Here is a 21101-nt window from a genome sequence, read left to right as displayed (position 1 = left end):
GATATTTTGCCCTGGCCATTTAATACACAAATTTGATCTTCTAGATAGAAGTTATTGCCCCTTGTTTTTTTTTAGTTTAACAAAGCATTCTGGGTCCTGAGATACATATCTCCAGTTCTCAGAATCTACCAGTACAACCTGGTCAAGCAAGGACAGACAGTTTCTGCTACCCATAATCCCATCCATACCTCAAGAGCCCCTCTGTCACATCACACCTTAGGCACTACCTCTTAACTCCCACTCTGGAAACTTAGAAGGTCCTGCCAAGAAGTGGTCACACCTGTCTGCACCTGTGCACATACCCCTAGACTGGCAATCTCCCACCTACCTCCTGGGTTCTCTCTTGCCTTTAGGCAAGTACCCTGCCCACTAGTTATCCCCTGGTTGTTTCTAGGGGGACTGAAACTTCTCAAAGCCTAAGTGTCACCCAGTTCCTAGAAATGCATCTATAGACCAAATACAAAAAAATGCTAGTATTGTCTCTCAGTCACAGAGCGAGAACCAAAAAACTATTTATTAATAAATAGTAAGAACATTGAACAGAAAAACAATTTTAAGAACAGCCATGAAGTAAAACAAGAATTCATACAATTAACACTACTAAAGTTTCACTGTGCTTAACTAGTGCTTGGGAAGGTTCAGGTTAGGCCAGTGATGGCAAACTCCAGTCCTCAAGTGCCACAAACAGGCCAGCTTTTCAGGATATCAACAATGAATATACATGAGATAGATCTGCCAGTGGAGGCAGTGCATGCAAATATCTCATATGCATATTCATTGTAGATATCCTGAAAACCTGGCCTGTTTGTGGCACTCGAGGACCGGAGTTCGCCATCACTGGGATAGGCTATCCTCACAAGAATGAGTATAGCTCAGATCTAGTTCCTCTGCCATCCCAGCCAAGAATGAGAACTTGTAGTGAATTCTGGACTAGTCCCTACTACAGCTGGTACTATACAACTGAGAGCCCAGGGCACTGTTTCCTGACCAACAGCAATGCAGAATGTTGCAACATTACAGCTTTTTGTGGAGACTGGGGGAGTATGCATTCCAAGCCTCACTGGAGTATATGGCAGATTACCCAGTCTAGACCTAACTAATCAAGTTAAACTACCATTTGCCTATCAGTTCAAGGATTGCAAGTGAAAGGAGATCATACTGAGGAAACAAAAAGAGCTCAGTGCAAAATAAGAAATCTCAACAAGCATGAAGATCCTCTTTTTGCCATACCTTCAACTCACATATCCAGAGGCATAAATAGGGAACCCGAGCAACCTCTTGGTTCATCACCCAGAGTTGTGCAGGGGACACTAACCTGTTTTCCCATCATGGATCCTATTCTTCCTGTCCTGCACTGTTTCTATGAAGACATCGAAGAGGCTCACAAGATCCATTGGGCCGGCTCTGTGCTCAGGATGGAACTGAACACTGGCGAGAAAACAAAGGACTTTTCCAGTGAGAGAGCAAAAGCAATCAACCCACCTAGCAGCACTGCAGCAACTCCCCCCAATAAATAACACAGGAGCACAACACTGCACTCCTGCAACCAAACATGCAAAGCTGCAATGGTCCTTTCCAACAATGCAGCTATGGACTCCTGATATAACACAGTCCCCAATGTTATGCATTGGAGAGGTTGCATGAGTATTGGAGATACTATAACCAACTGTTAGGACAACGATGTATGCCTATGTTTTGAGTTTACTGCACAGACAGGAGAAAAGCTTCTGCTGCAATCTTCCTCCTACAGAACACAATTGCAATGACCCCCTACCCCCAAAACCACACACTACACCCTTCAGCTCGCATCAGTGCAATACATTTATAACCCATTCCTGCAGTGAGGCTGCAGCAAATCAATCCAATCAAAACACATAACTTGACTTTTCACTTGCCAGCAATCCCTGCTGCCCAAAACTAAACTTGCAACAATATGTAAAATACAACCCTGATTCACCTCATCCAAGAAACTTAATAGTGCTGCAAACATAAGCAGCATTATATAAGGATAAATATGCAAATATACTTTCCAACCCTTTCACCAGTGAGCTTCATGACCTTCAGTGCACAGCCATAAATGGAGAAATTACTTACTTGATAATTTCGTTTTCCTTAGTGTAGACAGATGGACCTAGGACCAATGGGTTTTGCTCCCCCTGCCAGCAGATTGAGACTGAGTCAGATTTCAAAGCTGACATCACCCCTGCAATGACCTCAGCCCTTCATTATTCTCTTCAAAAGCCACTGTGGACATAGTATTGAAAAAAAAAAAACTTGATTTAAAACATGATTAAAAATGAATAACCATAGAATTGTACTCAACTAAACACTGAACCCCAGTAAGAATACAGATGCCCTGATCTAGGGAGACTAGATGACAGCTTACCCATTAATCTCTTGGAATTGATATCCACTCAATGGGCAAATCCTTGGCACCATTCTTGGGCAGCAGTGGGTAGGATGCTGAGTCCATTTGTCTACACTAACAAAATTATTAGTTAAGTAATTTCTCCATTTCCTAGCGTGTAGCCAGGTGGACTCAGTACCAGGGATGTACAAAAGCTACTCTCAACCGGGGCGGGAGGCTGCCCACGGACTGGTTATCACCGCCCTTTCAAAGGCTGAATTCTCTCAGGCCTGCACGTCCAGGCGATAGAACCTGGAGGTAGTGTGCAAGGAGGACCAAGTGCCACTTGGCAGATATCGCCGGGTGACAGCCGTCTAGCTTCCGCCCATGAGACCACCTAAGCCCTAGTGGAATGAGTTTTAACCCGAGAAGGTAATGGCTTTCCTGCCTCCACATAGGCTCCCATGACCACCTCCTTAATCCAGCGAGCGATGGTAGCCCACGAAGCTGGTTCGCCCTGCTTCCTTCCACTGTGAAGGACAAACAGGTGGACCATCTTTTGGACTGGTTCTGAAACTTCCAGATACCGCCCCAAAAGTCTACTGACATTCAAATGGAGGAGGCGGCAGTATTCTTCCGCATCCTTGTGCTTATCTAGGGATATCAACGAAATGGACCGATTCAAATGAAACTCCAAAGACTACCATGGGCAAGAAGGATGGACTACCATGGGCTACGAAGCTGTATTGCTCCTGGAGTCATCCGGAGGATTAGTTCCCGACACGACAATGCCTACAGTTCAGAGATGCAACGTGCCAAGCATATAGCCACCAGGAACACCGTTTTCAATGTTAATAAACGCAAGGAAAGACTGTGCAGCTTCTGAAAGGGAGGGCCCTGTCAAAAATGTAAATACTAGATTAAGATTCCCAAGGAAACCGGCCATCGTAGGGGTGGCCAGAGATGCTTCATCCCTATCAGAAAACGAGCCATGTCTGGATGAGCCGACAGGCAGGTTCCGTTAACCTCGCTCCTGAAACAGGAGAGAGCCGCTACCTGAACCTTCAAGGAGTTAAGGGTCAGACCTTTATTCAAGCCATCCTGCAAAAATTCCAGAATTAGTGGGATTTTGAACACCTAAGGTGGGACACCGTGTTCCTCGCACTAGGCCTCAAATACTCTCCAGACCCGGACACATGCTAGGGGACGTAGAGAACTTCCACACGTGGAGTAACGTAGCAATTACTGCCGCAGAATATCCTCTCTTTATCAGGTGAGCCCTCTAAGGGCCAGACCATAAGACAGAATCAAGTCGGATCCTCTTGAAGGACCAGTCCCTGCTGCAGCAGGTCCCTGTGTGGTGAGAGGCACAGGGGAGTCTCCAGCAGGAGTCTCCGCATGTCCACATAGCCACGGACACCTGGGCCAATCTGGAGCTACTAGGACTATTAATTCCCTGTGGTGCTCAATTCTACGACTGACCCTACCTAGCAGGGGCCACAGAACAAAGGCATATAGTAACTTCTTCCAGCCAGGCCTAAATGAAAGCGTTGATCCCCAGGGACCAGTGATCTTTTCCGCGACTGAAAAATCGGGGAACCTTCGCATTGTGAGATGCAGCCAGTAGGTCAATGGACGGGAGACCACCCTGGCTGCTGATGTAGGCTACCGCTGTTGCGTTGTCAGACATTACACAGACCAGCCAGTTCGGAGAGGACAGGGGTACACCCCTGCTCAGATGAGTTTCCTGCAGCCACCACTGGAGCTGAGGGTATACTCCCCTCGGTAAGTGGAGGTGAATCGAATAGCCTTGAGACTGCGGGTTTAAACGTGACCATAGTGAGCGTTGAAGTGGTCGCGTGTGCCCTAGCCCAACAACACTAGCTCCAGGGTTGCCACACCAAACCGAGAACTTGGTGATAGGTCCACACCATCGTGCGTAGTGTGTTCATCAACTGACGCATTTGGGACATCAAATTCCTTATCCACATGGTCAGAAGGAAGACTTGCCCTGCTTGGTGTCGAACCAGACTCCCAAATATTCCAAGGACTGGGAATGCTCGAGACTGCTTTTGTCCAGGTTTACGACCCAATCGAGTTCCTGAAGCAAGGCAGTCACCCTGCTGGTCACCCGGAGACACTCTTCCACAGACTTGGCCAGGATCAACCAGTCCAAGTACAGTGCACCAGGATTCCCTCTTTTCTCAATGCTGCCGTTACAACCACCATAATCTTAGAAAATGTTCTGGGGGCGGTGGCTAGGCCAAAGGGCAGTACCCGGAACTGATAATGGCGATCCAGCATCGCAAAGCATAAGAAACACTGATGTTCTTGATAGATTGGAATATGCAGGTAGGCCTCAGATAGGTCCAGGGAGGTAAAGAACTCTCCCAATTGTATGGCCATTATCACGCAGCATAGGGTTTCCATGTGGGAATGATTCACTCGTAGATGTCGGTTGATGCTGTTGAGGGTCCAGGATGGGACGAAAGGAACTTCCTTCTTGGGAACAATGAAATAGATGGAATAACGCCCCATATTTTCCTAGGGTGCAGGTACTGGGATTATAGTCCTCATCTTGAGGTGCCTTAAAAAAAAAAAAAAAAAAAAAAAAAGTAGTCTCCACTGTCAACTTCTTGTGCTGGGAGTGGCAAGGAGACATCATGAATATGCCCCAAGGAGTGCTGTGAAATTCCAGTGCATATCCTTCTCATATGGCCTCCAGTACCCATTTGTATGAAGTGATTTAGACCCACCACTGGTAGAAGAGGGATAGTTGACCCCCCATCTTCTCATTCTGAGAGTGGGTCGGCAAAATTTTATTGGGGGATTTGGGACAAACCTGAACCCGAGCCTGCCCCTCTCTTGGGCTGTCGACTACAAAAGGACTGAGACCACAAATGTCAAGAAAGCACTGGGAGACCCTGGATTGACCCCTCACAGGTGAGGGGCACTGTAACTCCTTTCTCTTATCTTCTCGTAGCTGGGGAACTGGAGATTCGCCCCATTTACTGGCCAGCTTTTCCAATTCGATTCCAAAAAGGAGTGATCCTTTAAAGGACATCTTTGTAAGATTTGCCTTGGAGGTTGCGTCTGCTGACCAATACTGCTGCCATAGTTGTCTTCTGTCTGCCATCACTGAGGCCACTCCTCTGGCCAAAGTACGGACTAGATTCGAGCCAGTGTCTGCTAAAAAGGCAGCGGCGGGTTCCATAACTGCTCTGGAATTCACCTAGAGCACAGACCAGTGCATCCACTATGTAAATGCAAACGCTCTCTCACTGCTGGATCCAGTGGGTATAGAGCCAAGGCTCGTGCCCTTTAAACTTGCTTCTGGAGCATCTCATTCCAGATCAATCAACTCCTGGATCGTAACAAGAGGATTTCCGTAGGGAAATCAGAATGGGATTCTTCTTTAGTTCCGTCAGAGTCCGCCCCAGGAACTCCCAGCATCTTCAGGGTTTGGAAAACCAGGGCCGGCAATTTGTCTCTACAGAAAAAAGTAACATGGTCCAATACAGTTCTAAACCAGGGGGAATTTCCCCATCTTCCAAGGAATCTGTATCCTCCTCTTCACCTATGCTGTCCGGGTCTCTGCCAGGGATACCCTTGGTGAGGCGAGGCATGCCTCGAGGTCTGCCGATAGGACTGGGAGAGTGAGGGCTTACCAGCTGAGGCTCCCTCCAGACAGGGGAAAGTGAGGTAGCAGACTGCACCTGTATGAAGGCTTGAAGGCCCTGGAAAAATTCCACCCAAGAGAAGGCAGCTGGGTCCATGCCTAGCCCAGGAGGTACTGGGGTAGGTGCCGCTGAATTTCCCTCTCCCATGGATGACCCAGTCCCGGGGGTACTCAGATCCGTGGTATTTCCAGTTAAGACTGTGGATAACCCATCCGCTGAATGGGAGGAGCCGGGCTTAGCAAAGTCAGGGGAGGCCAACTCTCCCTGGGCTTCCTCACAGTGCTGACTTAAGTTGGAATTGAGGTCAGACTGTGAAGCCCTAATATGACAAGCAGCACAGATAGAAAGGGACTTATGTTGCTTGGCTGCTGAAGCCATTGGCGGCAGTAACTGTGTTCTGTCGGCCCGCACTTAAAATTTTAAGCACATAGATTTTGGGCACCTGGTTGGGATATGGCGAGGAGCACGCACAGCCAGTGTGCCTGGCTTTACCTGTATTCTGCACTTAGTGGATTGTGCGCGTATGTATGTGAAAGACTTTAATGTGCACAGTACATGCGTAGAGCCAACGCACTGTGCGTACCAACATTCTATGGAGGGCAATACGTCATGCACAAAGACGCACGCACAAGATGGCGCCATCGCAGCCTATCTTGCGGTGTGCCGACCAAGCCTAAAGCGGGGCCTAGCCCACCGGGGGGGGGGGGGAGGGAGAGGGGGTGCTGCTCAACCTGCTCGGAAGCCCACTTCCCCTTACCCCAACGGGATCGGGAATGATGTCAGTACAGCACACCAAGCAAGTCTTACCGAAACCCCTCCAAATCAGGAGGTAAATCTTCTCTTTAAAAAAAAAAATAATAAAAATAACTTACCTGAGCTCAGCGCTCACTGGCCAAGTACACAGAGGGCTCCGGGGGGGGAGAGGGCTTTGTCCATCACTGCCACGCTCGGCTTCCTGAACCTGCTGCCTTTCAGCTGTTTAAGCAGCAAAGTCCCTGCTGGGAACCAGCTACCGGTCCAAGGCACACCTCTGAGGGTTCTCAGAAATTGCTTCAGGAATTCTCAACTGGGGGAGGGATCTTTAGGTATCACCGCAGGAAAATGGTGCTCAATTTTTTTCTTCAATTTAAATGTAGAATTTCTCCTTCCGAAAAGTACAGCTATTCCCATAGGAAGAGGTACATCCACCATCTGCTGGAGATGGAAAAATACTGAACGGCCGAGTTCACTGCAGGGGTGTAATTTAGGGTGACGTCAGCTTTGAAATCTGACTCAGTCTCCATCTGCTGGCAGGGGATCATAACCCATTGGTCCTGAGTCCATCTGACTAAACTCTAGGAAAAACATCTCCTGCTTAATTTCTGGAAAAAAAATCCACCCCTGAAAAATAGTCAGTTTGCATAATTTCAGAGGCTACCTCTCCTATTCCCCAGTTTAGGACATGTGACTGACGGGTGGTTTAGGGAATCCAAAGACTACCACAGTCAGGCTTACTAAACCTAAGGCTGCATTCCCTATAAAGTGTAGTAATCTATTAATGAGATTCGGGAATCTACATGTCAGGTCAAAACAGGAGCTTACTGTCAAACAGGCCAAATAACCCCCACTCCTGACCTCCCCTCACCTAAAGAAAGGTTTCTTCTCATGAACCACACCCTCATTGGAGTGATCATTGGCATTGGTGAAGAGGACAGACCAATCCTTGGGCAGCGTCTCGGGGCTGACAGCGTAACCATGGTTCTGTGACGTGATGAAGCAGCGCTGAGTATCCGTATGGATGCATGGCTGATTATGGCCACGATTGCCATACCTGAGGGAGAGGAAGAGAAAGGGGAAAGGGAAGGGAAGTTCAGACACGCAGGCATCAGTTTATTTAGTAAATCAATGTCACCCAAGGATTTATCATTTACTGGCTGGACATATCAACCAAGAAAAAAAAACACTCAGCATCAGTAATCATAACGCTAACTAAAAATTCCCTAGAGAAAAGTTATACCATAACACTAAGAACATTCACTGTACCATTTGTAGTGGGTAGATAAGGACCTTTTGGACATGATGGGTAGATAAGGACCTTTTGGGTCCACCCTGTCTTCCCAGTTGCTCCTATCGACTGTGCTACTTCAGACTTTTCCTGTTCCATGGCCTTAACACCCTTGGCATCTGTCCCATGCATTACTGAATTTCATTACTATTTTGGCTGTACCATTTCTGCTAGTAGGCAATTCCAAGCATCTACAACCTTGCGACGAGTGAGATAATCAAATTTGCAGATGACACAAAATTGTTCAGAGTAGTTAAATCACAAGTAGATTGTGATAAATTGCAGGAAGATCTTGTGAGACTGGAAAATTGGGCATCCAATGGCAGATGAAATTTAATGTGGATAAGTGCAAGGTGATGCATATAGGGAAAAATAACCCATGCTATAGTTACACAATGTTGGGTTCCATATTAGGTGCTACAACCCAAGAAAGATCTAGGCGTCATAGTGGATAACACATTGAAATCGTCGGTTCAGTGTGCTGCGGCAGTCAAAAAAGCAAACAGAATGTTGGGAATTATTAGAAAGGGAATGGTGAATAAAACGGAAAATGTCATAATGCCTCTGTATCGCTCCATGGTGAGACCGCACCTTGAATACTGTGTACAATTCTGGTCGCCGATCTCAAAAAAGATATAATTGCGATGGAGAAGGTACAGAGAAGGACTACCAAAATGATAAGGGGAATGGAACAGCTCCCCTATGAGGAAAGACTAAAGAGGTTAGGACTTTTCAGCTTGGAGAAGAGACGACTGAGGGGGGATATGGTAGAGATGTTTAAAATCATGAGAGGTCTAGAACGGGTAGATGTGACTCGGTTATTTACTCTTTCAGATAGTAGAAAGACTAGGGGGCACTCCATGAAGTTAACATGGGGCACATTTAAAACTAATCGGAGAAAGTTCTTTTTTACTCAGCGCACAATTAAACTCTGGAATTTGTTACCAGAGGATGTGGTTAGTGCAGTTAGTATAGCTGTGTTTAAAAAAGGATTGGATAAGTTCTTGGAGGAGAAGTCTATTACCTGCTATTAAAGTTCACTTAGAGAATAGCCACTGGCATTAGCAATGGTAACATGGAATAGACTTAGTTTTTGGGTACTTGCCAGGTTCTTATGGCCTGGATTGGCCACTGTTGGAAACAGGATGCTGGGCTTGATGGACCCTTGGTCTGACCCAGTATGGCATTTTCTTATGTTCTTAGAAAAGCCTTTGTCTGCAAGGTTTCCAAGTCTGCCCCAATGAACGACAAGGTTTGAGATGGGACTAAAGAAGATTTGTCGTAATTGACGAGAAATCCTAATGAAATTAGAGTGTGTAAGGTTAGATTGAGGGACGACACAGCAGCTTGCTGAGTGGGAGCCCTGATTAACCAATCGTCTAGATAGGGGTAGACATGAACTCCCTGAGCCCTTAGGAAGGCTGCAACCACTACGAAGCATTTCGTGAAGACTCATGGCACGGACGATAGGCCGAATGGAAGCACTCTGTACTGGTAGTGCTTGGGGCATACTAGAAACCTCAGATATTTGCGATGAGATGGAGTTATCGCAATATGTGTGTATGCGTCCTGGAGGTCGAGAGAGCAGAGCCAGTATCCTCTTTGTAGAAGTGGAAGAAGCGAGCCTAAGGTTACCATCTTGAACTTTTCTCGCTGGAGGTGCTTGTTGAGGGGCCCGTAGGTCCAGAATAGGACGAACGCCTCCCGATTTTTTGGGGATTAGAAAGTACCGGGAATAGATTCCTAGGCCGTGCTGAGAGTAGGGTACGGGTTCTATTGCCTTGGACTGGAGAAGGACGGAGACGACCTGATCCAGAAGGATGGAGTGATCGGATGTTCTCCACATCGGTAGAGGTGGGGAGTCCGGTGGCACGGATAGAAAGTTCAGATAGTAACCTTGAGCAATTATCACCAGTACCCATTGGTCTGAGGTGATTGAGTGCCATATGTTGTTGAAGTGGCACAATCAACCTCCCACTGGTATGTGAGGCAATGGAAGCTGGCTGTTGCTCTCTAGGTAGAAGTCAAAAACCTGAAGCAGGACCTGGTTGAGGAGCTGCTTGCGGTTTTTGTTTCCGTGTCTGACGAGACTGGGCTTTTTGAAAAGGTCTCGTGGAATGGGATCTGGCTGGTGGCACGTAGGACTTCTTCAGGCATAAGAATGACTTTTTAGAGTCCTTTCGGAAGGGCTGTTTTGAAGAGTAGTCAGAAGGTGTCAGAGAGCTGTCTGAGTCTCTCATGATGGCCCTTAAGTTCCGCCACCGTCTGTTGAATCTGTTCTCCAAACAGATTATCTCCTACACAGGGTAGGTCAGATAATCTGTCTTGTACCTCAGGGCAAAAGTCGGAAGACTTGAGCCAAGCCCATCTCCTTGCCGAAATAGCTGCTGCAGATACTCTAGTAGCAGCATCAAAGATATCATAGGATGATCTGATCTCATGCTTGCCTGCCTCAAACCCTTTGTTTACTAGGGTTTGGAGTTGCTCTTGAAATTGCTGAGGCAGGGAGTCTGTTAAATCTTGTATCTGCTTAAAAATGACCCTATTATACTGAGTCATATAGAGCTGATAAGCGGCAATTCGGGAGATGAGCATTGATCCTTAGAAGACACGGTGATCAATGGCATCTAGAAACTTCTGTTCCTTGCCAGAAGGAAAGGAAGTGTGAGGCTTTGATCTCTTTGCACTTTTCTGTGCGGATTCTACCACTACAGATTGGTGATCCAATTGAGGTTTTTGAAAACTTGGAACTGACTGCACAAAATAGGCAGTGTCAGCTTTTCTGTGGACTGGAGCAATGGAGCCAAGATGTTCCCAGTTCTTCTTGAGGAGATCCAGAAGAACCTGGTGGATAGGGATGGAGGTCATTTCCTTGGGAGCATCCAGGAATTGAAGCAGCTCCATCATCTGATGTCTATCATCCTGTTCAGTCTAATTGGAAGGGAACCAATTCAGACATTTCCTTCACAAAATTTATAAAGGAAAGGTCCTCTGGAGGACAACGCTTTCTACTTTCAGTGGGTGAAGGTGGTGAAGGTAAATCAGTGTTCTGGGGAAGAATCATCAGTCTAGGTATCATAGGGATCAGCATCTGTCACTCTAGGAGCTAGAGGGGGATGGGATGGTGGGATACCCGAGGGTCCTGGTCTAGGCTCCGAAGGAATAATTGGAGGCACCGATGAAGGCATCGAGGGCATCAATGGATGGCTCGGTGGCACCGACGGGCGTATCTGCACCGATGGCTGAGGCAGAACTCCCGATGGAGGGATGCGGAACGGTGTTCTCCTCCCGATGACAAAGTAAGCGGGGAAGGCACCGGAGCCATCGGTGACTCTGGGTCCATCGGTGGAAAAGCGGCAATGAGCGCTTCCATCCTGGAGAGCAGCGGTGCCAATGCTGCCAAAATCGGGTCCATGGTCAGTTCCACAATCGGTACCGGTGTCTGAGGAACCTGGAGTCATTGCATCGCCTTGTCGATTGCCTCCTGAACCATCCGGTCCAGTTCTTCTCGGAGACCTGGAGCAAGCAGCCCCGGCTCCGGTACAGAAGAAGGAGGCAGAGGCATAGCCGGAGGGACCACTGTTAAAGGCAGAGTCGCGGCTCCCGATACACTGTCGGGTGAGGGTTGCCTCAGTGACCCGGTCGCCGAAAAGGTCGGTGCCTTTTCTGGACGGGGTTTCTTCGACGGCGGCTCGGATGATGGCGAGATCAATGATTTCGCTCCTTCAATGGTCCGAGACTTTCGATGGCGATGTTTGTCTCTACGATCCCCTCGGTCCTGAGGGGGAGTAGAGGGTGTCGAAGGCAGAGATGTCATCAACGCTGGATGGTCACCGGGCGGTGGTTGATACTGGCGTGAAGTTGACGGAGCCGGTTCTGACGACGTCGACACAATGGACGGAGTCGGGGTTTGAGCACGGAAGAGAAGTTCCATCTTCTCCATTCTGGCCTTGAGACGTTTTGGTGTCATTAGGGCACATTTGGTGCAGGTCAAGACATCGTGCTCTCGTCCAAGACACATTACACAGACTTTATGGGGGTCTGTGATGGACATGGTGCGATTACAGTCCGGGCACCAACGGAACCCTGAAGCCATGGAAAAAATTGAACCTTGGTATGGTAGACTGCCAGTAGGCCGCGAGGGCCAAACTCAACGGTAATCAACGAAAAACAGGTAAAAACTTACCGGAGTACCGCGGCTTGAAAAAGTTAAAGGAGGGACCCCTGTGGGGCAAATTAACTTTTAGTAGTTCCATGAGGACAATTCCTGTCAGGAATCTCTGAAGAGCTCCTTAACCGCGAGGCTACTGCTGCTCGGAAAAAAAGAAGACTGAAGGGGGTCCCCTGCTGGCTGTAGGGTTAGTGCCATGCTGGTCTTGCCCAGCAGGGGCCAGTCAAAGTTCTGGAAACTTTGACAAAAGTGTTCCATGATTGGGTTCCATCCTGTGATGTCACCCATATGTGAGGACTACCATCCTGCTTGTCCTGTGAGAAAAGCCTTAAGGGGACCCCGTAATCTCTCCAGGACAGAGTTCATTCCCTCATTGTCAGAGTCCTCCTGGGTGACTTTAATCCCCAGCTCCTCCAACACCTGGGGAATCAGCAGACCCATCTCCTCCCTCCGGAACAAACCACCCGTGGGTAATCACCTTCTGCGATTGGCTCTGCATAAGGGGTCCTGCATTGGCTCTCCCAATACATCCACTGGGTTCTGGTCTGGATCCTGCATTGGATTCCCCCCCCCCCTGCCCCTCCCAGCACCAATAGGGTCTCTGTCTGGATCCACCAGACCCTCCTGCATCTGATCAGGATCATCCATCCCCTCCGACAAATCCTCTTCCACCATGGCTCGTCCTACTCCCAACAAGCACAGGATCCCTCCCGTCTCCACAGGCCTCTGATCCCTAGCCTTCTTGGATGCCCAAGACTTCCTGGGTAATGGTCTCTTGGACCCTACCCCCTTCCTGGCTAAATACGCCTTAAGGAGGAGAAGAACAAAATCCATGGAAAATTCCTCCGGATCCTAGGAGGAAGTGCCCCGACCAGCGACTCCCTGAGCACCTCCCCTTCCCCTGCCATCAGCAGGGTCCTGTTCAGCAAGAAACAGCATGGAAGGGGAATGCCGCCAGCTCCTACAACACCTCCGGAATCTCCAGAGCAGGCCTAGCTGTCATCACGCTCTTACCGGCCCCCAGCCCCCTCAAAGGCACACTCCCGGCAAATTGAGGCTGAATCAAATCAACCCCATCTTAAACTGTAGCCGCAACAAACTCTGCCACGCTGGATGGTAGTCTGCATACCGGTGCGGTCAGGCCTAAAAATAGCCCCTGCTGACAGAAGCGCTCCGTCGCTGTCTGGTGCTGAAAAATCAAACATCCGGCCCTGACCAACCACGGCAATTTGGCCCACTCCCTCCTGCCTGCAAAAAACCAGCAACTTACCTGTTGCCTCAGCTCTGTTCACTGCACTACCGCTATGCCTCGCTTCCTTTTTTTTTTTTTTTTTTTTTTACACAGACAAAGGCCCAGCTAAAGCAAAAAAAAATAGAAATACTTCCCTGCTACTGAAGGCCAAGCACTGAAGGAGCCAGGGACACAGAGCCCCTGGCTATCACCCCCCCCAAGAAGGAATAAATCAGGACAGGGGTCTCCAACCCCCCACTCGCCCTGCCCGCTCGCCCTGCTCCACCCGAGGGATTGCCCTCGAAGGAACCTAACAACTCGAGGAGCCGAAACAGCTTACCTCTCTTTTTTTTCTAACTCCAGGCTGCAGGTCTGCACCTCTACCACCTGCTGGGAAATACTGAGGGACTGCAGGTGGAACTCTGTTATGTAGCAGTGCCTCAATGTTTTGCTCTCAGACTCCATCTACTAGAAGGGCTGCATAAACCCACTTATCTGGACTGATCCGGGGTACGAACAGGAACAAAATTACAAGCAATGAAACACTTAGATAAAACTTTTTTTTAAATATTTGTTTATTGAATTTTCAAAATAATTATATAGAACAAATGTTCACAGAATATTAACATATTTTAGATTCAAATATACAAAGAAAATGGTAGACATAAGAATAAACATTCTCTCTCACATTATATGTCATTCTTTATAGGAAATTTGGAGCCCAAAATGTAGTTAAAGCAGACATAATGAGAAATCAAACATAAATATACATTGATGCCTCAAAGTTAACCCACGCCATATTTACTTCTGCCAATCAACCCTTGAAGCTCGCTTAGGTACGAGAGGCACCCTCAGTTGTTTGGGTTTTGCAAATATATATCTGGAATTCTGAATACAACGATACATTTGCACGGGAAGCAGAGTATATACTTAGCACCTCTTGATATAACTCCGTCTCTCATAGAAATAGACTTTTCCTTTTAATCTGTGTGGTTTTAGTTATATCGGGAAATATTCTTAACTGATATCCATAGAAATTATGAGATTGATTATGGAGAAACGTTCTTAATATCAAGTCTCTTTCTGATGCAAATGTTGCTCTCTCTTCTACCACCATGTCATGAGATTTCTCCAATATAGGTAAGTCAATCTATATAGCCTCCTTTTGAACTTGCTCCTGACTTTTTTCTCTTCCTAATTGTCCAAGAAAACAAACCGGTAACCGATCCAAGGTGGCTGGCAGCAATGAACACAAGTGGATGGATCGGTGTAAAACAGGATTTTATTGAAGTTTACCCGACTCTGGCCGAGTTTCGCTCAAAGAGCTGCCTCAGGGGCTTACAAGCCACTCGAATTGGCTTAAAACATCTCAAAAAATATCACGTAGCAGAGTCAAAGAAGAGTTACACAGCAGATTTTTTTTAAAAAGGTATTCAGATCGAATACTTTTAAAAGGCTTTAAAAGTATGGGTATTGCATTCCCACTCGCCGCTCAGCACTGGTTAACGCAAAGTGGCAGATAATACATTTTAACGATGGCGGACATTGCTTGCTCAGGAATCTTGAGTATGTTTAAAAGATAGCTCTTAAACAGTTCACGATGTGCTAACAATCTAATCCTGGGAAAGTTCAGAATCCTTAAATTATTTCTCCTTAAGTAATTTTCACTATTTTCCATTTTATTCATCTGGAAATTTTCAGATTTGACAAGATTACCTTGTACTTTTTCAATCTCTACTACCTTCTGTTCAAGCCCATTCATAGACTATTCCATTTTCACCATTTTATTCTCTAAATTCTGATTTTTTGTTATACTTTCTTTCACCAACATAGTTAAAGATGTTATAGGAAAATTGGTTCTTACCTGCTAGGAGCCTGACGAGAGTTTGACACACTGCTGGCCGTTTTTGACTGCCACATGGAGAGATCAGGTGACTGTCCCGAAGGTCCCGAGCAAATTCTAACGCGTAAACTTTGTCGATCACGTCAAGGACCCACTGATCCGTAGTGATTTTGGCCCATTCCTCAAGAAAAAGGTATGAGCGGAGGAATGGGCCGGCTGCATCTCATTGCGAGGACTTTGCGGCGGATCCATGAGGGTTGCCATCCCAGAATGGTCAACGTCCTCGAAAGGAATGAGACCATGCTTGCGATCTGGAGGAGGCAGGACGCTGAGAGGACCCCTGTGGTTTGTTGTATCTGTGCTGACCCCGGAATCGAGAGCGCAAAGGAAAAAAGGATTTGGACTGTTTAGAGAAGTCCTCAGGCAGCTTATGAACCTTGTTGTCACCTAACGATTGAATAAGCTGCTCCAGGTCCTCCCCAAAAAGACCCTTGAAGGGGAGAGTGCCTAACTGCGACTTGGAAGAGGAGTCCGCCGCACAGTTTTGTAGCCAGAGGAGTCGCCTGGCGGAGACCACTGAGACCATAGTCCTGGTCTGCACCCAGAGGAGATCATAAAGGGCATCAGCTCCATAAGCAATCGCACCTTCGAGCCGTTCCGCTTGTTCGGCCTCTGCAGCCGGGAGGTCCTGAGGCTTGCCCACTGCATGAGACTGCTACAAACCGTCACCCGGACTCCTAAGGCCAGCACCTCAAAGATCCTTTTGAGATGTAATTCCAATTTGCGATCTTGAAGATCCTTTAAGGCTGTCGCCCCTACAACCGGGATGGTAGTGCATTTGGTGACAGCAGACACCAAAGCATCAACCTTGGGGACTTTTAGCATTTCAAGAGCCTGATCCAGCAGGGGATATAGCTTATCCATTGCCCTGCCCACGTGGAGACCAGACTCGAGAGACTCCCATTCCCTGAGCCGGAGCAGCATAAGCATAGGATGGAATGGAAAAGTACAGGGCGGAGCACTCAGACCCGCTAGGACCGGGTCTATGGTACGGGAGGTGGAGGCAGTGGCGGGCTCATCGATCCCAAGTTCATCCAGAACAAAGGGAATAAGTGGATCCAGCTCCTCGTGTTTAAATAATCTCAAAGCTTGTGGGTCATCTCTCTCCAAGGGAGGATTTACAAGCGACAGATCCGGGTCGGCATCTGGATTTGGCAGCGGAGCGGGAGGGTCAGGTGGATCCGGCCCACCGGGTACACTCCTGATCCTAGTAGTACCCTGCAAGTCTAGGGTGCCAGAGCCCTGGCTAACGATCAATCGAGGGATTTTCACTGGAGGGGGGGGGGGGGCCGGAGCAGGATCCCCCTGTTCCTCCAAGCTTGCCAAAAAAGATCTATGTAAGAGGAGCACAAATTCTGGGGAAAAAGGAGGGTGTGCTCTGCCGGGCCCCTGAGGGGGAGGGGCCCCTCGAGGAGGGTCAGAATCTGCATCAGGAGAGCCCATAGAGATTAAGTCAGGCGGCAATTGAGAAAAATCCGGCTCTCCTCCCCCCTGAGGGTCCAAGTCTGCTGCAAGGTCCGGGCACAATATGTCTGCCGTTCCCGTGGTTTTTTTTGTGAGGAGGACGGCCCGGATGCATGCTTGCTGACCCGACCTCGGGTCGTCGATTTCAAAGGAGCCATGGAGGATCCCTCCCCTCCAGGCAAGCAGACCGAGCAGAGCCCGTCACGGGAGAGCCGCGAGGCAGGCTCTCTGCAGGCAAGACAAAAAGATGATCTCCGCATCGGTAAGTCAGCTGCGAGTGAATCAGCTGAGCCTGACTGCTTTGAAGCGGGGGAGCCGACTGAACTGCTTTCCCTGCCAGACGGCGCTCAGCCATGAAGAACTGCCTTTTTCCTACTTTTTACACATTTCAATTTTTCTTTTCCTTTTCTTTTTTGAAAGAAATCACCTAAATAGGCTGAAAGGTTTGTGCCACAGCAGAGAAATTAAAACATTTCTGCCACGAGACCAGAGGACTAGTCACATCTCTGGGTCACCAAGTGTAAAAGAGGGGGAGTGACTGGACCACCAGTATCACCCCTAGGCAGGGAAATTGAAGGCCACCAGGGATAAGAGACCTAGGCTGATTACTCAAGGGGAAAATCTCCCATAGGACTCCCCTAGAACTGTCTCCAGAGAAATGGAAAATCACTGTTCCTGTTTTTTGGGGGTTTTTTCTTTGTTTTAGACAATACTTGCTTGACCCAGTGAAGATATGATGGAAGCCTTCACAAGAAGAAATAAAGAAATATCACTAAGGAGAGGGAACCAGGTTCTTCTGTCTGCATCTGCTAGAGCCAGAGAAATACTGAGGGGCGCAGGGTGTGCATTGTCCTCTTGTAGGATACCCTTTCAGTTTTTCTCTGGCTCCATCTGCTGGACAGGAGGCTCAACCCACTATCTGGACTGATCCGGGTTCGTACAGGGAACAACTTTTCCATGGATGATATAGCTCTCCTTATTTTTAACAATGGATTACCACAAAACTTGAATATTTCCTTCTCTCACACCCACCTCAATGGGTTCACCTCTTTCCCCTGCTCAATACAGTGCTTCGATATCTAGGCCACTGGAGTCCATTGTAGCTGGGCTCTCCGAAGGCAACGAAACTTTGTCGTTCATTCTCTGGGTGCCTACCTCCAACGAAGCCATTCTCCTCTCCAGTAGAGCTGCTGCTAACAACTCGGATTCCAAATTTTCGAGCGGTGGTTCCGGAGTGGCTGACGCGCCAGGGCTCAAAGATGATTCAGCCAGGAGGCTCAGCATCTGCTCTTCACCGTGTCCTTCAGCGGCCCCTCCCTCTGGCAACGGTTGCATGAGTCTGGCAAAGACTTCCTCGATCCGGGGCTGTCTAGTCATTTGAATCGGCGTTGAGGTAACTTCTTTTATTTTTGCCTTACGCTTTGTATGTGGCATGGTATAGCACGTAGATTTCCTGAAGAAAATTGAAATTCAAAGTAATTTAAGGCGAAAACCAAGTAAGACGCCTCCGGAACTCAGAGTTTGCTGTTCACTCTTTGGAAGCCATCTTGGACTCCAGATAAAACATTTTTAATGCCTTCAGCCTCTGTTTTAAGGTTTCTTTTGCAGATTCAGGTACCATTTTCATAGCTGTTCTCTGAACTGCTTCCATACTTTCTCAATATCCTCATCAAGGTTCCTCCAAGAGCTCCATACAGTTTTGGCCTCCCAAAAAAGATATAGTACTCCATGAATAATGGTACTTAAATCTCAAGTGGATGGTGATGAATTGCAGGTGGACCTTGCGAGACTGGAAGATTGGGCTTCCAAATGGATATCCATAGTGGATAATACATTGAAATTGTCGGCTAAGTGTACTGTGGAGATCAAATAAGCAAACAGAATGCTAGAAATTATTAGGAAGGGAATGGCAAATAAAACAAAGGATGTCATAATGCCTCTGTATCGTCCTTAGGAAAGGCTGGTAATTCAACTGTCTGGTTGACATGAAAAGCCGTAACTACCTTTGGCAAAAAGGAAGGAACGGTGCAAAGAGAAACTCCCAAGGTAGTAATACGTAGGAAAGGATCCCTACAGGACAACGCTTGAAGTTCTGAGAACAGTACTGATCCGGGTACATACAGGGAACAGAATTTATCACACTGCAAACAAATGCAGTGTACAGCTACAAGCAAGCAAACTAGTCTCTATAATTCACTATACTAGTGGAGCTATCCGGTAGCTTACAGTCGTAACCCCAACTATCTGATTTGTGCCTCACTGTCCTTACAAAGCTGTGTTCTTCAGAGCCAAAACAATTCTCTAGTTGGGTTCTCTCCAGTGACCAATAAAAGGGCAGGATCACCTCCATTTTCTACCAGTCACACATCTCCTTATACAACCAAGCCCTTGCTAACTTTCTCCAATGCTTCATCACAATGACTAGCAATCTTCATTTTACCATAACAATTACTTCTAGGTCCCTCTTCTTTTACGGTAGCTACCAATTCAACATTGCTGAATGACCACAAGACACGGAGAAGAAAAGGGTCCACAGAAATCATGACATCTTCTGCCCACGTCAATTCCCACCTGTCTTTTCTTAACCATCACATCCTGCACCTTAGTAGCCTGAACAAATACTTACCAAATTCTGCGGTGTGCAGAATTTGCGCAAAATTCCCCCTGCGCAGAAAATGGCAGAGGAGACCCTGGCATGCCGCGAATGAAGCAAGCGAAGATGAAGGCCCCGGCACACCATTTGCGGTGAAAATGAAGGCCCCCATGTGCTGCAAACGGAGTGTATGCCGTTTGCAGTGAAGAAGGCGGCTCCCTCGTGCCACGGGACACGCTTTGCGCTCAGGGGTGAGCAGGAGGGTGTGAGAGAGCATGGGAGGTGAGAGCGGGATGGGGTTTGCTTGAGTGTGGGTGCCAGAGAGAGGGAGCCTATATGAGGAGATTGTGAAGGAGTGTGTATGTGTGAGAGATTGGGAGCTCGTGTGTATGTGAGGGTGCTAGCCTGTGTGAAGGGATTGTGTATGTGTGAGACAGAGCCTGTGTGAAGGGGTGCGTGAGAGAGATATAGGAAGCCTGTATGAGGATGTGTGTGTGCGCGCAAGAGAGTGAGGGACCCTGTATGAGGGGAAGTGTGTGTGCGTGCAAGAGAGTGAGGGACCCTGTATGAGGGGAAGTGTGTGTGCGTGCAAGAGAGTGAGGGACCCTGTATGAGGGGAAGTGTGTGTGCGTGCAAGAGAGTGAGGGAGCCTTATGAGGGGGTGTGCATGCGTACGAGAGAGAGGGGGGGGGGACAGAGGGAACCTGAGTGAGGGGAGTACTGAGAACGGGGTCAAACTCTGGGACTGGTGATAGGGTGGAAGGGGTTGAGCCTAGAGGAGGAGGAGGGATACTGCCAGGTGGAGGAGTTGGGGCCTGAGAGGGCAAAGTGGCCATGGAGTAGGAAGAGCGAGTGGAAGGGACACTCTTACAGTGAATTTCTAGGGAAATTCTGCATCTCTAAGTAATAGCTTTTTTCTGTATTAATTTAAAATGTAATTACTTAAAGATGGTCAAAATAAAACAATTTACATGACAAATATAAAGTTTGCAGAATTTTAAGTTTTTGTGCACAGAATTCCCTCAGAAGTAGGGCACACCCTCCCTCTTATTGAATTCTGCTCAGCCTCTCCTATACCACTGCTTATAGAACACATTTATAGTGAAAGCTATGGATATATGGTCCCTTTAATGTCATCAATTTTGTCTTTCCAGGACTCTTCTTTTGTTAAAATTCCAACAGAGACTGGAGAAGGGAAAAACTTGTCATACTTACTTCATTTTGTAGGTCTTGGCTCCAATAACCAGTGAGAGGATTTGGTGTCCCAGGCAGATCCCAAACACAGGTACTGGATCCTCCTCTGTGACCACTTGTCGGATGTTGTCTATAGCTTCCTGACAGAAAACAGGATCTCCAGGACCATTGCTGATAAACAGGCCATCGAACTCTAGAAGAGAGAGGAAAGGAGAATGATCAAATCCACTCTAACAGGGAAATAGAATGACACATGCCAAACCTGATCACAGCTATGAATGTGCATAAATAAAAAAAAAAAAAAAATATATATATATATATATATATATATATATATATATATATATAAATATATAAGAGAGAGAGAGAGAGAGAGAATATGAATGAATATATATGCATAGTAACTTGGAAGCTAATATTCAGTGCCATTTGTCCAGCTAAGTTCAGACTTAGTTGGACAAATGACCTGATTTG

General features: G+C 47.5%; 1 protein-coding gene across 1 annotated transcript in view; it reads right to left on the bottom strand.

The window, feature by feature from the left end:
• The window catches only part of CAD (carbamoyl-phosphate synthetase 2, aspartate transcarbamylase, and dihydroorotase), a 363344-nt gene that overhangs the window by 311347 nt on the left and 30896 nt on the right, over positions 1–21101 (bottom strand). The window contains 3 exon segments of the mRNA XM_029596327.1: positions 1316–1428; positions 7652–7837; positions 20649–20820. Of these exon segments, the coding sequence (XP_029452187.1) occupies positions 1316–1428; positions 7652–7837; positions 20649–20820 (471 nt within the window).

The sequence above is a fragment of the Rhinatrema bivittatum genome, chromosome 3 (genome assembly GCF_901001135.1).
Source record: "Rhinatrema bivittatum chromosome 3, aRhiBiv1.1, whole genome shotgun sequence".
Classification (NCBI taxonomy): Eukaryota; Metazoa; Chordata; class Amphibia; order Gymnophiona; family Rhinatrematidae; genus Rhinatrema; species Rhinatrema bivittatum.
Note: the sequence above shows the minus strand (reverse complement) of the source record. Positions and strands in the feature narration are given on the sequence as shown.